The sequence below is a fragment of the Apteryx mantelli genome, chromosome 9, assembly GCF_036417845.1.
Source record: "Apteryx mantelli isolate bAptMan1 chromosome 9, bAptMan1.hap1, whole genome shotgun sequence".
NCBI classification, from domain to species: Eukaryota; Metazoa; Chordata; class Aves; order Apterygiformes; family Apterygidae; genus Apteryx; species Apteryx mantelli.
The window spans coordinates 2,211,261-2,228,330 of NC_089986.1; the positions used below are offsets into that span (position 1 = coordinate 2,211,261).

Below are 17,070 nucleotides of genomic sequence, written 5' to 3' on the forward strand. Positions count from 1 at the left end.
GAATACTGGCATCTAGATAAAAGAAGTTACCTTAGTATCCTAAATAAAATGCAAATTTTCCCCAAAACAACAATCATATCAAATAGAGCTCACAGTAACAGCAGCTCTTAACCTGCAGTTTCAGAACCAGCAGTAACCAAGAAACAGCTATGGAACACATTTATTTTCTCCCACTTTTCAAAAAGTATGCTCACTTTTTGTATTTCTAAAGAACAGATGCAAACAGGAGTCTGGCAGGACCCTGGGGTAGCTGCTTATATGAATACACCAATTTCAGTGAAGCTTTTGAAAACTTCAGCATATTCGCCCCCCACCTCCTTTTTCTTAAAGTCTCCAGAATTTTTGGCCAAACACAGAAACTAGTACTTCCTCTTCAAGTACCACAGGAGGCCAGGCCCATTTCAGGCAGTTACCCATTTGCTCGGGCTTGGGCTTTCCCCTCTCCCATGCTGTAGCGGAACGAGACCAGGCAGGTCAGCCTTGGGCAAAGAAGTTACTTTGTGAGAAACTTCTGATGGGAGCCGAGATCTTTTTATGCTGCATTAGCAGTTTTCAGATCCAAGGGGACTCCCGAGTTAATGCCGAAGACACAAGGATAGTAGACACTTACCCTGCACCTTTAGGCTTCAGATTTTTGCATCGCTACTATCTGAGCAACTGCTGAAGGAAGCGAATCAAATCCCTCCTCCCCCTTTTCCCCCATCTCAGTACACTTCCCTTCACCTGCAGCTGCAGCCACAACTCTTGTCAGCAAGGTAATTCTATGCTTACAGGTTTGGGTTGTACCCACACCCAATGCCACTGCACAACAGCTGAACACGGAGAAATCCCCATTCCCCCCAGCACAAGGGTGAGCTTCCAGCAACAACCTGATTCATACATCTTAAACCCTGAACCAGCACAGCTGACACTAATTTAAGCCAGATCAGTTTCCCAAGCACAGTAACAGTAAGAGCTATCAAATTGTGGCAGCACAACCACAGCCCCAGCCCAGCCCCAGCAGCCAGCCAGCAGCACAGGGGGATGCTGCACATTTATGTTGCCAGAGACTTCCCACAAATCTACATGGAAATCCATCAGCTTTGCACACGCCAGCACAGCTGAACAGGAAGAGCTGGGGCAGAGTCACCAGCTGCACCCCTGCTGTGGGAGAACACTGAGCTAAGGTACATATGACTCAGTGGACTTCTCAGCCTGCAAACCACAGGGAGAAGTTGCAACCGGGAGCTCAGCTCACTGATTTTTAGAGCAGTTTACTAGCAATAGGACCAGTTACAAGAAGCCTCCTTCTTCCCACCACCACCCTCCTGCTGACAGTAATGAGGGGAAGAGGACCCCCCCTCCCCCAAGCTGCATCACCCTGGGTATGCTCTTACTTGTCCTGCTTTATACTTCTAGCACTACCAGGCCCAGCTCTGATGAGGGAGAGAACAGACAACAGCAGCTGGAGGAGGTGCTCTAACAAGGACAGGCTCTACCTCCCCCATGAGTGCCGACACGAAAGCTGGAACTAGAGTTCCCTTCTGTAGCTTGGGAAGGGCGGCTCCTTTACAGCTGTTTGCTCAGTCAGCTGCTTGTCCCACTAAGCTTCACACAGATGTCTGTGCTCATTTATTGCAACTGTTACCTGTGTCAGAAGTATAACCGCTTTACTAGCGCCCCCTGCTATGAAGCACAAAGAATCAGTGAGGTTACCTCTAGATTAAATTTCGAATGTTTCATTTGTGGTAGAAGCACTTCCATATCCCAGTAATAAGCAAAGGTCAAAGTAAATGCATCTAAGAAAACTATTTTTGGTAGCATTAGTAAATTTGACATTCAACGGGCAGTAAAAAAAGCCTTATATTTTATTTCTTGTAAAAATCTTTTAACACATGCAGACTAAAACCAGTGTAAGAAAGTATCCACCATCGTTTAAACAAATAACTATACTTAAATATAAGTGTCTGCAATTGGCTCATATAAAAATAAGGTACGTTTTGCTCTTTACAGAAATCCTTTCTCCAGTTCTCATATTGATAAACAATACACAACTCTAATACATACAATTTAACCTGATCATTGTTTTCCATCAATTCGATACTGCTAAGGTATTATGTGCAAAAGTTGGTAACGGTTTTTTTTTCCCCCCAAAAGAAAAACATTCTACGTGTTTTAGAAAATTAGATATTGGGCTTTAAATTAATCAAATCCTAATCGGTTTCTTTGTTCTCAAGTAAGAGTCCATTTACTGTATTATATACAGGCTCAACTAGAATCTGGTGCAGGCTCAAAACTCAGCGTCTGTGTCTGCTGTGTCCCGAACGACTGCTGCTATGGTGCTTGCCTTTATGAGATCTCTCAAAGGAGCGGGATCTTTCACGCCTGTCTCTGTGGTGTCCCCGCTCATGCCTGTGTTTCTTGGCAACATCAGAATGATCCCTGGATTTGCTCTGCGAACGCGAACGAGATTTTTTCCTTTTGTGACCATGTCTATTTGCGCTCTTCAACTCTTCCCTGCTATGCTTGGTTTTCAGGTGTGGTGAGCCATGATTGTGATGTCTGCGAGGACTGCCGCTGTGGCTGCGCGACCTGCTTCTTGATCTTGAACTGTATGTCCCAGACAGACTCCGCCTATTATTGTAGCTTACAGAAAAATGTTAAGAAGTTGAAATGTTTATTTCTGACAGAAAAAGCAAAGCTTCCAAGTTACTGGAAGAAATTATGAGAGACCTTCTCCCAAAGGGGTATTTATGATGAATGATAGTGACATTCCCAGAACATGCCTTTGCGATGAGTTCCTTTAAAAACAAAAGGCCAAAACCAAACCCCAAACCAGAATGATATTGCCTTTAGTAATTTCTTTCTACTTTGTTAAGAACCTTCCCCTCAACATCAGCCTGAAAATTGGATACTGCCTTTTTCCTTCAGTGATTTGAGTCAGTAATACTTAGGGGAACATTTTATTGAGATCCAAGTTGGCAGTTCCCACATTAGATATCCATCTGAGGATTCTTGAACAACACCAGCAACTATCACTGTGTCATCTGCTTACTGACAGTTCCCCATCTCTTCCCCGGCCACAGTAAGAGAAAGCACTAAAGAGCCAGACAGTGCATCACTTAACACCCATCCGCACCGAAAGGACGCGCTGCTCCCACACATTTGGAAGAAAGCTGCAACATATAAAGTCTGCTTCTTCCTAGGGCCTTCATCACTACTTTAAGAACTGACTGAATTCTGTGAGAAGGTTCTCGTTTACAACAAATACCTTAACAGGTATTCGTTTAACAGGTTACGACCGCCTTACACTCCCTCCACCATAGACCACTGTGACAGACTACACCTTTCTCTGAACACACACTTCAGTATACTCTTAAGCATTTTGACTTTTACACTGACTGCACAGTTACCAACAGAACTGTTTAGTATCAAAAATCAGGAGTAGAGTGTGACTTAAGACTCACACACTTGCTGGCCAGCAGCAGGTGCTTAGGACAAGCATCTTAACAAGGAAAACAGAGTGGTCTCATTTCTTTGACATAAAAAGTACTTCTGAAATATCCCAGAGAACCGACTGGGACAAGAAACAAAAAACCCACTTACTGCCTCCTAGGAGTGTGAGATCGAGACCTTGACTTTGTTCTTGACCTAGATCGACTAGCACTTCTGCTGCTCCTACTTCTCTTGCTTTCTTTTCTCATGCTTTGAGGGGGAAGAAAAAAGACACCAAAAAACAAAGTTACACTTTTGTGTTCCTTTATGAAAACAACAAGTACTTTGGAAGTACTTCACTGTATTGCAGTTGAGAAACCCTTTTTACAGGAGCCTTCTCTTAATCTGAGAGATTTTTACTTACCCATTGTAAGGGCTCTTTGCAGCTTGCTGCCTTTCTTCTGGCTCTTTTTTAATGGTTTTGGTATTCAGAGATACTGGACTCTTCTCTTCAGTCTTTATTTCTCTTGGGGAAGCTAAGAATTAAATAATTCAAGATCAGGTAGGTATCTCACAGGCTTTATCATAAATGTACTGTATTCTTTATGCACCTTTATGAATATCTGCATAAAATGTAAATATGAACTCAACAGCTACTACTTCATCCCCTCTTTACATTTATTGTTCGCTTCTAGAAAATAATTTTGGAGTGCCCATCAGTAGACTCAGTCTTTTTAAGCCAGCTGACTGAACAGATACCAATATATTTGACTTAGTGAAACAATTTTTGTATTCACTATCTTTTGCTCAAGAATATATTAAGAGTTGAAACAGAGCATGAGATTTCTTCCTCCTTTCTATCTAGCAGGAACAGCAGACTATTTCACCAGTAAGATCTTCTGCATCTACACCATTCTTCTCAAAATTTGGAGGAGGTTGGGGGAAGGATACTGAGCCTTGCTGCTTGGCTTGAAGGTCACATTTGGGCCCCGGTAGACCAAGTCTCAAGTGCTACGATATAAAAATCTGAGTTTATGGTCCCACAAATACACAACAGAACTTGTTACCTTGACTATTCATTTCCAATATGATAGAAAGAACTGAGACTGAAAAGCAGAATTACAGATTTCATTTCTAGATTAATGGTACAAAAAATAATGAATAAAGAAAAAATTTTCTAGTTCATAGTCCACACCAAGACAACCCAAGGAAAAAGCGTCAGCTAGGTAAAAACCTTGTATTTGGAAGGCCACCACTTGTTACACCAAGTACATTGCAAAGCCAACCTGTCTATATAGACAGAAGGCTGATGTAACCAAAAGATGGATTATTTTCATGGAAGAGTTACTACATAAGAACTACACTTTTGTATCCGGCCTGCTGACAGTAAGACCGAAGTGCAGCATTATGACTTAGTCTGCAGCTTCTCCATTTAATAGGGCCCAGAGGTTTTAAGTAAAAATACTGAAAGTCAACATTTTGTCAAAAGCTTTCCCTCAGCCTGTCAGCTACTAAAGAGACCTTGCAAAACCCCACCTGCTTTCCATAGGTCCTATTTTCACTCAAACTCTTCTGCTTAAGGTCCCCCTTTTGGGGAGGGGAAGGGCAGGTGAGGGCTTTCATCCTTCAGTGAGAAGTTTACACAGGCCAGCTCAAAGACCTCTGGAAGCTCAGACATGTAGTTCTCAGAGAAGTGACTGTTACAAACAGATACTGTTTTCTTGGAGTATATTCTCAAGTTCCTCCAGAGACCACACAAGAAACCTGTGCCTGTGCCTTCTGTGTTACCTATCATCACTGGAACAAAGCCCACCGTACCCTTTATGTCTGCTGCTAGTTTACAGATCAATAATAGTATTAGGAAGTAAAAGTGCCAAGGCAAAACTTTTTCTTCTTTAGATCATTAAAGTTCAGACAGCTTTACTGACTGATTCGAGATACATGCTATAGTAATTTCTTTGCTGTAATGCAAAACCAGCACTGTTTGAGACTTTCCTTCTCCATTTCCTGACTGTTCTCACCCACGAGTTGTGCTCCTCCATTGTACTGGAGCAGGAGGGAACCCTACCTCCTGCCAAAACCCTCCAGGGAAAGTTTTCAGAAATACCTGCTGTAAAAGGAATCAAAGGCAATTATAACACCCCTAACCCCCTTCCCCAAAAAAAGAGACCAAGTTCAACAAATCTCTTCATAACACAGTAAGTTCCAGTATTTATTACTTAGAGAGACATTAATGGTATGATCCCTTAACAGAATTATTTTATGAAAAAGTGAAGCCTCTACAGTGTTCCTCTGATTTGTTATTTCAAGATATCAATAACTGGTTTTAAAATTAGTGTTTAAAATAGTAAGACTTGTCTTGTTTCCTAGTTCTACAAGAAAGCTAAACTAACAATTCAATGAGCAAGCCTACATTTAAATACATCAGGACACAGATTATTCAGAATACCAAAAAAGAGTGTGATGCAAGTTTCTGTAGAGAGAACAAACTTACATGGTTTGGATGCAGGAGAAAAGCCACCCAGTGTTGAGAGTGCTGGAGTTCCATCAGGATTTAAACCTTTTGCCTTCAGTTTAGCTTCTTGTAGTGCCATTTTTCTCTTTTCTACTTCTTTATCCAGCAATTCATAATTGGGCTGTTAAAGAGCAACAGAGTGGTAAGAATTTGAACTAATACAATTCACATTTTAATCTTATTTCTCAAAAATATTCAAGCACTTTTTAATCATCTATCCAGTAACGTGACTAGCTTGTCATTCATTCTCATTCATTCATTCCCCTACAGAGGGGAGTATTCACACAGTGGAGCCTTTCAGGCTGGTGGATTTGTATGCAGGTATTCCCAAACAGCGAGACAACCATAAGGCAGCTCAAGCGGTATTGAACAATGAATTGGAAAAAACAAACAAACTTCAAAGTTACCTTCTTTCTTGTATAGAGCTTAAGAGTTGTTAAGCATATCTCCTGAATCTCTTCCTCTGTGGTACCAAAGAGCAAGAACCAGTGAGGACGGGTAGGCAGTGGAATCTGAAAATAAAACTAAGTGTTAATAGATATGACAGACAAGGCTTTATTTTAAATGTTTTCACTAATATTTTCTGGAAACCAATTTACTAGCAGTAAAAACCAATGCTAAAAAATTAAAGATAGGTTAACACTTACCTGCAGAGCTCTAGCAGCAAGATAAATGCAAGCACATGCTATAGTCTCTGGCTGAAAACGAACAAATACATTTGTTCGAAGGCTGTCGTTCATGTAATTCCTAAAAAAAAAGTTCATGAAAGGTTGGATCTCGGGTTTTTGTCCTTTTAATTTAGAGGATAATACTGGAGACTCAATTGACTTTATTATTTTTTCTTTTAATATAATAAGCATTTGGTTTCCTTAGAACTACCATATTTGATGTTTACATTTGTTACTTCTGTAACAAAGTGTGCACCATTGCCATTGTTTGGAAATCCCAATGCAAGTAATAGTATTTAATATTTTCTTCCTAGATACATTAATTACCATATGAAGTGTCCATTGAGCCAAAAACTTAATAAGTACTTTATATCCAGCTGTTTGCTTTAAACATCAATATCCTTGTTATTTCAAAATGAGTATCTTTAAAACTAGAATGCAAGCATGTAAGCATAGTATATTTATAACCTACCATTTTCCAGAGGCTGGATACAGCCTATAAAGTTTATAGAACATTGCATTTAAATCCTATTTGTGCCTTGAGTAACATTAACTTCATCCAGCAAGAGAAGCATCCAATTTACTCGTTGAGCTTAAAACCTTCATGTTGGAAAAAGATCTACAGGTTAGTAGTCAACCTCCTACTTCACTAAAATACTTCTCTTCCAGCATGACAGCACTGCCAAGAGCTACGTTTAAACAGCAGAGGCCTCCAATGATTTATAAGTTCCTGAGCTACAGGAAAGAAACAAACAGCAGTCAGTAAGTATTGATTATATAGGAAACAGTGCCCAATATAGCTTCTAAGTGAACATGCTGCATGCACTGCAATCTTTTTTAAACTCAAATTTAGCAAGTTTGTTAAATCAACTAAACTCATGTTCTCAAAAAGTCTACCAAATGTGTCCATGTGCCCTTTAAATACACTACAGTATACAGTAGCTAGGCAACAAATACATTTAGAAACATTTTGAACAGTTACTTCTAAAAGCAAATATACAAATCCTTTCGACACCCAGACAGAACTAGAAGATGCTGCCCGATGGATATGGACCACTTCAGTGAATCTCGGATGAGAGCTTGCACTGGGTTGGCTGGAGAGAAGGGCAGCCAAACAGGCCATCCCCAGGTCATGGGCTGAGGTGCAGAGGGCAGAGCTCTATGACTTACCATCATGGACTACCCTTTAATTAAAGAGTAGAAAAAAGAACAAAGTTAAATTGAGTTCTCCATGAAAATAATTGAATCAAGCCATGAAAATAGTAAGCAGAAACAAGCACTAACACACATTAAAAATGTATATGTTTATACAGTAACTTACATCTCATTGCTTTGCATATGGATCATCAGGCTTGTTATTTCTGCTACTATTTTCCTGGCTAGGAAAAGAATGAAAAATAACAACTTACCAGGCTGTCTGTACCAGGGTTTGATTACGTTCACATTCTAAGACTTGTAAATACATAACAATGATCTGAAGGACAAGGGGAAAAAAAAAAGACTCAGTTTTAACACAGAAAGCAACAGTAGTTAAATAACTGTTTATAATCAAACAGTATTCCATAACAGTAGTCTCCTCTGTTTTCCAAGCATATAGTGTAAGCCCATGTGTCATCCAATCAGGCTCAGACAATTCTTTATTTTACTACCATGTAGAACTTTGAAAAACTGTCACCTTTAAAAAGGAAGCATTTTCTACCAAAGTCAACATGGCTATTTGCCCAAGCATTCTGGCAAAAGCATTCCTGATGACTACTAAGGAATAAAGAAAAGGAAACCAAGTCATTTTTAAACCTGTTTCTTGTCCCACACCTCACAACGATGCCATCAAGGCAGAATAACATTTAAAATTGTATTATTTTTTGAAAACTCACCTTATGTGGATGCTTGACATGAACACAAAATCCCAACTCCTTCAGTACCCTCCTTTCTGCTTTGATTACTTGATTTTTGGTGTTTATGTAGTTCTGATCAAGTATCAGGGGGCTTGGAGTCCTATAGTTTGCAAGAAATAAAATCAAAACTGTTTTGCATATCCAAAATAGTGGCACTCTGTTTTCCCTTCCAACCAACTAATGGCAACAGAAACCGGTTTTCAACTCCTGCAAGCAAGTTTAAGCATTAATCTTGTGCTGTCCAAGTTTACCTAAACTAGTTTAGTTTTTGCTTTTAACTAGCTACAGATTAGATGGCTGAAGACGAGCAATAATCTTTTGCTACTGTGTATGCAGACTACACTTATCAAGCTGCAGGAACAAAAGTGAAGTTTGCAGTGAAGATCTCAAAGTACCTTTACACTTAATGACGGAGGTGGGGGGAAGGCAGGTGATACAGTTACCTCTGCTAGTCAGTACTTCAAAGCAAGGGTAAGCCAGAAGAGGTTTTCAACAGTTTAATTTAAAGCAGGAAGTTTGAGCTGTATATACTGCAGTTTCCTATGCACCAAGACAAGATTATTCAGATCTCGAGACAGAACAAGACAAATCTGCTACTATGATATACAAAAAAGCCTAATAAAGCAAAGAATTTTATCTTAAGTTGTGACAAATCTGTGCCTCTGGTTCTGAATGCTGACATGATATCCACTGATGTCATGTCCACTTTTGCTGTTTATAGCATTTGCAAAACAACAGGTCATTTCAAATAGAAGGAGTCATAAGTCCAACACTATCAAATCAGCTAATTCCTTCCATATCCCATGCCTGAACTCTCCAAAATATTTTCTTAACCAAAAGAATTTGTTGTATAGTTTATGCACAAATTTTTTGTTGTTTTTTTTAAAACAGGCTTAGGCTTCACTTTTCATCCTTCCACATGCTGCATTTTAATCCCTAACAAGAAGGAAGAGATCAGTCTTTTCCTTTTTTTATTGTCTCCCATATTTGCATATGTTTTCCAACTCAGAAGAATGTTTTTTAGCAACTATTTACACTCTTAATAAGCCACAGGCTGTTTGCACTATAAACCTAGTGCACCATAAGCACTGGCAACAGATTTTAGGTTAACTTGAATAGAAAAAGAGTAATGCAAAAGGGATTCAAAATACATTTGTTTTACTAGACAAGTATTTCACTATTAACATGTCTTTTTTGACTTAACACAAGTTCCACAAGTGGATCACACTTTCCATGCTGTGACCCATCAAGGAGGAACACTCAAAATCTACCTCTTTTTCAAGGAAGATGTCAATTGAATCGCAAGGCTAAGGCTCACTGAAGGGCTCCCAGAGTTCAAACATCTTGATAATCCACAATTCGTGCTAATTAAGGCTCCTGCAGTCACTTGGAAGGATGCTTACTACCATTAGTCAAAGGATACAACAAGCCATCCCACTTCACTGAAATAAAAACGTTATGCTGTACATCTATGCACTAAAAAGAACAAGTTACCCCTGCTCTTCACACCAGGCTGAGAAGCAGGTCACAGGAGGTTTGAAATTAAGTTCTGCAGCTTCATCATGCCAGGAAGCACACCTGGTTTGGGTACTATCATTACTACTTTTGTTTCCTAAAGAATGGAATGTTTTCCACATTACTTAAGAGCCACTTCTCTAGTCAAGTAATACTTAAGACTTATCAGGACAAGTGTATGAAGTTTGTGTTTTCAGCCGTTCTAAAGATAACAACCCAGTCAAAATAGACATTGTTTTAAAAGGGTAACTGCAGAAGCAGAACTCTTCAAGCTTCTTTAAGGTGACCATTTCAGCAGAGAGCCTGTGATTTTATCTTAATATTCATTGGGAAAACACTGCAAAGACAATTGGACCATACCATTGCTTTGGAGCAGGAGACTACATTCAGAAGAACCAAGCTAGAAGTTCTTCAAACCAGTGAAATTGGGAGTGGGTCAGTGTCAATCAACTCCAGTTAGATTTTTTTAAGAAGCATTTTTCCCCAATATTGCTTTGCACAATATTATTTATAGATCTCTGTTGTAACAGGACCTGCAAGGCATAACAACGCAGAAAAGAGTTTTAGACACTCAAGCTCAATTTATCTCATTACTAGAACATTTCATCAGAAGCAATGATGAAATCTTAACCAAAACATCTACAGCAGCTAGAACTTCCAAACTAAACATCAACAGTGGGGCAATACAACTGCACATGATCATAACAACTCACAGCAGGATCACTGCCTTCCACATGTCTTGGTATTCTGACAGCCATGTAAGAAAGTCAGTATTATGAAAACACAGGGAGGTAGCTAGAAGTGCAACAGGAAAGACTGCAAGGCTTACAGCATTTTAAGTTCCACTGTCCTTCTGCAGGACAATAGGGTTAGCACAGCCAGTTCATAACTTTGGTTATATATTTTGATTATTCAACACCAAAGTGATAGGAAACTCTAGATTAAGACACTTTCACATGTGTTTTACTCATCATCCCAAATTATCACGCTCACCTAGGACATACAAGTTTTATGGATCTACAGATCTAAGAAAGCCACAGAAGACATCACTGTATCCAGACAGTATTTCCAGGAATAGGAAAATAAAGGCAGCCTTTTATTCACTTATGCAAAAAATAAGTCTGCATAAGACTTCACTGCACCTTAATACTGACAAGAGTGATGTTCCCCTTTCTATAAGATTTATTGATTTAGCACTTCCACCATGAACACCAGTGTTAGCAAGCATAATTTTAAAGCTGCAAACTTCAGAGATTTCCCTCTGAAAAACTTCTTGGCCCATTTCCTAGTGAGAAGGGAGGGGGGAAAGGAACTTCCATACTGTACTTGCTGCACTTGCTTCTCAGTCCAAATAGTAATCATTTTAAGTTCAAGTAATAAAGAAAAATAATTTATAAGATTATGTATAAATATAAGCTTAAAGCCCTATATAACCAAAGGATATTTCAAATTCTTACTTTGTACACTGTATTAAATAACCTGTTCTTATAAATCAGCACTAGAACTCAGCGTAAGACTTTATACTTGAAAAACAGAGCACAGAAGGCCCATTCTGGTAGGCCAATCCAACACTGAGTCATGAAACTTCAACTGGATTTAGAGATAGAGTAACAACCCACAAGATAAACATACTGTAACATGTTTGTAATGATTTACATAATTCCAAATATCCTTTTTTTAATCCCTTCTGACAAAGAAAACCTATATTCTGTACACAACTACAGGTGTAGTGAATATTAAAGCTCCATGTCTTTGGAATGCCTAATATGTTGGAAGAAGAGGTGCCCTGCATGTAGTTGTTTCTAATATAAAGATACCTCTAACAAGTACAGCATAACATCAGCATCTCATTCCAAAGACAAGAAATCTCTTATGCCAGTCAACATGAGAGAAGAAAGCAAGTTCTGCATCTGTCTCCAACATTGCAAATACAAGCACTGTGTAGATTTATAGAACAGTTTTAAGAACACTAAGTATTGTTAATTAGTACAGGCCACCTCCAAGGCAAATTTTACTCCCAGCACAACCGCATGAAGCTATTTGATTGCTGCAACAGAAGTAAAGACTAGCTGACTAAACATCTCAAACCAACATTTGTAAGGTTACATAATGACAGGAGTCACATTTGGTTGAAGCCTTGTAAGGACTTTCTGCAGCTTTCAGGCACATTTTAAATTAAGAAAAAAAACAACTTCCAACTATATTCTGCATGTTAAACAATGGTTGTACTTGGCTCAAAACAGATGTTTCAGCACACATTTATAAAGCAAACTTTTTTTCATAATATGAGCTTTTCTCCATGCACACAAACAATTTTACATGCAATACTCCATGACATACACTCATGAAAGATTCAGAAGAAAATGTGCTTGTTCAAAACACTTTTTCAGCTTTTTCTTATTTCTCAGTATTAGAAATACCACCTATCAGTAACTCAGTTGACCACAGGTCTTGTAAAATTAAAATTCAAATGCAATTCCCAGTTCTGCAAACACTTACATACACAAGGGACTGCTTACATTACCATTTATACGTGTGTGTGTATATAAATAGTTTTACAAATTCAAGACTTCTGTATCCTTGTAAAAGCATGTTTTACTAGGAAAACTGCAATTATACAGAGCCAGAAAGTTGAACTAAGAACCCCAAATTGTTTAAGAAAGCAAGCAAGCCTACTGAAACTACTCAAACTTCATATGCAGGTTAAGAGCTTCAGTTAACAGAAATACTAGACTAGAGATGAAAAGAAAGTACAGCAGCCTAACTGGTTGTTTCAGTTTTGGGTTGTGTGTGAGAAACTAACTATGGCCTAAGTGTTAGCTTCAGATAAAAAAGATCAAGCTAGAACTCTAAAAACCTGGACAGCAAAGAAAAAAGCTTATAACAAGATACAGGAGTTCTTCCAAATGGTTCACCAGCGGCCAACCTGTTTGTCCCCCGATTCCAGTGACCTATTCTCAGAGCACTGGCTTCTCCTTGGGGATTTTCGATACTTCACTCACTGTTGCCATGACGACAGCTTCATCTTTATGTACCACTCCACATCACCCAGGCTTTGGTAAATGTAGCTGGTCGCTGTATAGTCGGTTGCAAGGGAAAAAAGAGTTGAAGTTAATAACGTGTACAGGTTACGTAATTGTAATCTTGTAAAAGCACAGAAAAACGTTTACATCCTGCTTGTTAAAAAAAGGGAAAAAAAGAAAAAAGGCAAGCCTGGATGTCAGACTTAAGCATCTTAAGATTAATTTCACACAGATTCACTTGGAATCTCAAAGCAAAAATACCCATCTCTCCAGAAATAATGGGTCAATAGAAGTGTACGATTTCTCTCGACACGATGAATTTTAGATACCATGTAACATGCATAAGTGACATTCTGATTTGGAACAGGCTAGCTGGAAAGATTTAAGTTCACAGGTTAAGTTCAGTTTCTCTGATCCCTTCCAAAGCACAAAGAAACAACTAATCTGTATTCTCACTGCAAAGAAAAGCACTGCATATGATCAATTAACCTTCAGTGTCTGGATCAAGGCCAAAACATTAAGAACCACTGAACCAGCTTTAGCAATCAAATAACCAGTCTCCCTTGTCATAATTGTGGTAAGAAACAATACCACAGAATTCACATTCAGCATAACTTCACAAAACTCTCAGGGACAGCAGGAATAACAACTTAAAAATAAAGTTAAGTTCCATTCAAATTATAACAGTGACAATCATTCTTCTTGTAATTAAAGCTAACTATGAAAAAGTGAGCACAAGGCAAAAAAAAAAGAGAAAGTTTTAGATGCAAGAGAAGCATAACCAGGATAAATATACCAAGAAACAGGTGGTTTCCCTAAGGGATTTCTATTCTATTCTACTTAGAAAAGGCAATACAACACTCAGCTTCCATTCCTGCTGTAACCTGGCAATACAGGGGAGGAAAAAAAAAGTATATATAAGAAGCTAACTGAAAACAAAAATCCCTTTAGAACTATAGATCACCTTATACTTTAAGTAACAACCACTAAAACTAACGCTACTTTATCATAACTGACATGCCTTCGAGAACACCTTATAGAAGTCTGCAATACTGCCTCATGTTAAATTTCAAGAAGTGTTGCATTTAACAATAATTTAGCAAACTCCTTCCCTTCATCCATTCCTTGCTCTAAACAAGTCATACTGATTTGCTTTACACATGAAAACTTACATCACTTTACACACAGAAAACCATTATTAAGCACTCACAACTGAGAGCAGCTCTACAACTAGAACAGACAGAATCATCCAGATCTGCATACAGATCAGGTTAAGTTTATGTTCCAACTTTACTGACTGACACAAACACGCTGTACCATAAAAACACAAGTCTCACTTTTGGTAATAAAAAGATTCCTTCAGCTTCCAAGACTCAGTTTCACATTCCCTGTTGAAGCAATGTCATTAAAGCTGCAAACACTGTAGGCCAAACCACACTTTCTTCATTTTTTTCCTAAAATTGCTTTTTCTAACCAAAAAGTAATACTATTATAACTTAAAGTTCAACTTTCATCTTTTGTAAACTGATACTTTATTGCCACTAAAACCACATAGATGGGCACATACTAACAAGAGAATAACATTAGGACTACCAAATATGGTTAAAAGAATGGAGAAACACTATGCAGCAACCAACTAATTGCCTAGTAATACCTAAGACTTCCTTTCAAGAATTAAGGCATCAAATTCAACTAGCAACAGATCTAAAACTGCAACCAACACTCAAGACTTGTAGCTATACAAGTAAGAAGAATGTGTCTACCAAGTAATCAAAAATCACATTAGAAGAAGTCAGCATTGAACTGTACTGCCTACGTAGCAGTCAAGGAGCACTCCCTTCTCAATTCTAGGTCGTTGAACTTAGCCTGGAAAAATCCTGTGAGTTGAGAACTGCAGTGCGTATTAGTGACAACAGATGCTTAAATCGATAATGAAGCTAATCTTACCTTTTTGCTCTTAACTGGCGCAAATGATGAAACACGTTGATCACGTCCCTTATACGACGAGGCGCCTCTTCAATTTTGGAAGCGAGATTGATGCAGGCCATAGCAACAATCTGAAAAGAAGACCATTTCCGTAAGAAATTGATTTCCAGCCACGGTAAAGTTAATATTATGTAATTATAAAGAAACATGGCCTAACCACGCATAAGACTGGAGCAGCCGCTCCAGATTTACTCCGCCGAAGCCGCGCGTGGAAGCCGGGAAATGGCCGGGGCCAGCCGGCCGCCCCTTCCCCCCGCCTCCCCCTTCCCTGGCAGGCCGCGCCGTGCTCACCTCGAAGCTGTGCTTGACGAAGGACTTCGAGTAGAAGAAGCGGTGAAACAGCACCTGCCCCGTCGCCATCGCCACCTGTGAACGCAGCAGGGGAGGGAGCGGGAGTCAGTCAGCAGGGCCCGGCCGCCGCCACCGCCGCCGCCGCCGCCATTTTGTGTCAGGCACCAGCTGGCGCCGCCGCCCCCCCCCCCGCGCGGGGCCGCCTCACACGCCCTTCCCGCCGCGCCACAATGGCGGCGCCCGCCCGCCCGCCCTCCTCCCCCCTCCCCGCCGCGCGGCGCCGCGGCCCCCACCTGCGGCAGGCGGAGGAGGATGCCGGCCGCCTGGATGAGCTCGCAGCCCAGGATGCGCAGGTCGGTCTCGCACTGCAAGTCCAGGCCGTCCTGCATGGAGGGGGTGGGCGAGAGGCGCTCCTCGGGGATGAGCGAGTGGTCGATGGTGAGCGACACCTCCGAGTAGAGCCGGTCGCCGATGAGGATGCCCGGGGCAGCGGCGGCAGCGGCAGCGGCCGGCGGGGCGGCGGTGGCCGCGGCGGCGGCGGGGGGGGCCGGGTGGGCGACGGCGGAGGCCATGATGGCGGAGCTGATCCACACCCGGAGCCGGCCACGCACAGACTAGCGCGGCCCGGCGCCTGGTGACGCAGCACACAGCGGCGCCTCCGCGCGCGGCGACCTGGGAAAAAAAAGTCCGCCCGCCAGGCCCCGCCCCGCCCGTGACGCAACACTCGCCTTGCGGCTGCGCGCCGCTGTGACGTACGAGGGCCGGGGCGCGGGAGCGGCGCGGTCACGTGGGGGGGGAGCCGCGGGACGGGGTTGGCTGGCGCTTTGGCTCTGCCTCCGGGGCGGGTCTCCGCGGCGCCCGCTCGCCCGTGCCCGGGCCGCGGCTGCGGCTGCGGGCGGGCGCCGAGCAGGGCTGGGGCGGCGCGGGCGGGCGCGTTTCCTGCCGGCCCGCGGGGATGGTGGCTCGGTAACGCGGCAGCTCCCCCCCGCCCCCCGGCAAATTCCAGCCCGTCGAGGCCTGCCCCAGCTCTCTGCTCGCGACGGGAAGCGAAAATCTTTCCCGACTTCCCCTTTTGCAGCCCCTTCTGCTTTTAAATGCAAATGATGCAATGGTTTAACCAGTGCCGTCCCCTCCCCAGGACCTTTCAAGGCAAGAAAACTAGCGGTGTTTTGTCGCGGTGCCGAGACAAACTGACCCCGGGGAGCGGAAAGATAAGCCGTGTGCAGCCTTGGCAGGCAAATAAAGGATGAGAAGGACCTGCTTTCCTCGGGAGGGAAAACGCACTCGGACGTGATCGCACTCTTGGATTGAAGGAAGTTTGCACCACGCGGAGAAGGCGTTTTGCAAGACAGGAAGGAAGCGCATAACCATGTGCACTCCCTCTGTGCCCTTGCAGGAGAGAAAGGAAGCCGTTTCACCCGCAGGTCTTCCTGTCCTCTGGATGAAAGCACAGAGGGGTGGAGGAGGCTTGTATTTATTCACCTTTTTACAGCATTTTTCACTGCAAAATGATTTTGAATAGTATTCCGCTTCACCACTGAAAAACACCTAACTGCACTGTATGTTTCACAATAGCAGGGGAAAGGGCAATTACACGGGCTTAACTATGTTTTAAAGACGATATAGTTTAACTGGTTCATACCCTGCATAAGAACTCTTATTTTATATTCTAACTCTAAATGATTTTAAACAAATTGGAAAAGCTTTCCAAAAAGTGAAATTAAGGTGTCCATATCAAATGGTGAATTAAGTAATTTCAGGTT

General features: G+C 41.5%; 1 protein-coding gene across 1 annotated transcript; it reads right to left on the reverse strand.

Moving 5' to 3' along the window:
* Positions 1 to 1,828: 1,828 nt before the first annotated feature.
* CCNL1 (cyclin L1) lies at positions 1,829 to 15,894 on the reverse strand. Its single transcript, XM_067301558.1, has 11 exons — positions 15,601 to 15,894; positions 15,308 to 15,382; positions 14,978 to 15,087; positions 8,472 to 8,592; positions 8,007 to 8,071; positions 6,577 to 6,676; positions 6,337 to 6,441; positions 5,909 to 6,050; positions 3,839 to 3,950; positions 3,586 to 3,684; positions 1,829 to 2,625 (listed from the first exon to the last, which is right to left on the reverse strand). Exons 1-11 carry the CDS (start codon positions 15,877 to 15,879, stop codon positions 2,277 to 2,279), a joined length of 1,557 nt encoding a protein of 518 aa, XP_067157659.1. The 5' UTR covers positions 15,880 to 15,894; the 3' UTR covers positions 1,829 to 2,276.
* Positions 15,895 to 17,070: the final 1,176 nt, after the last annotated feature.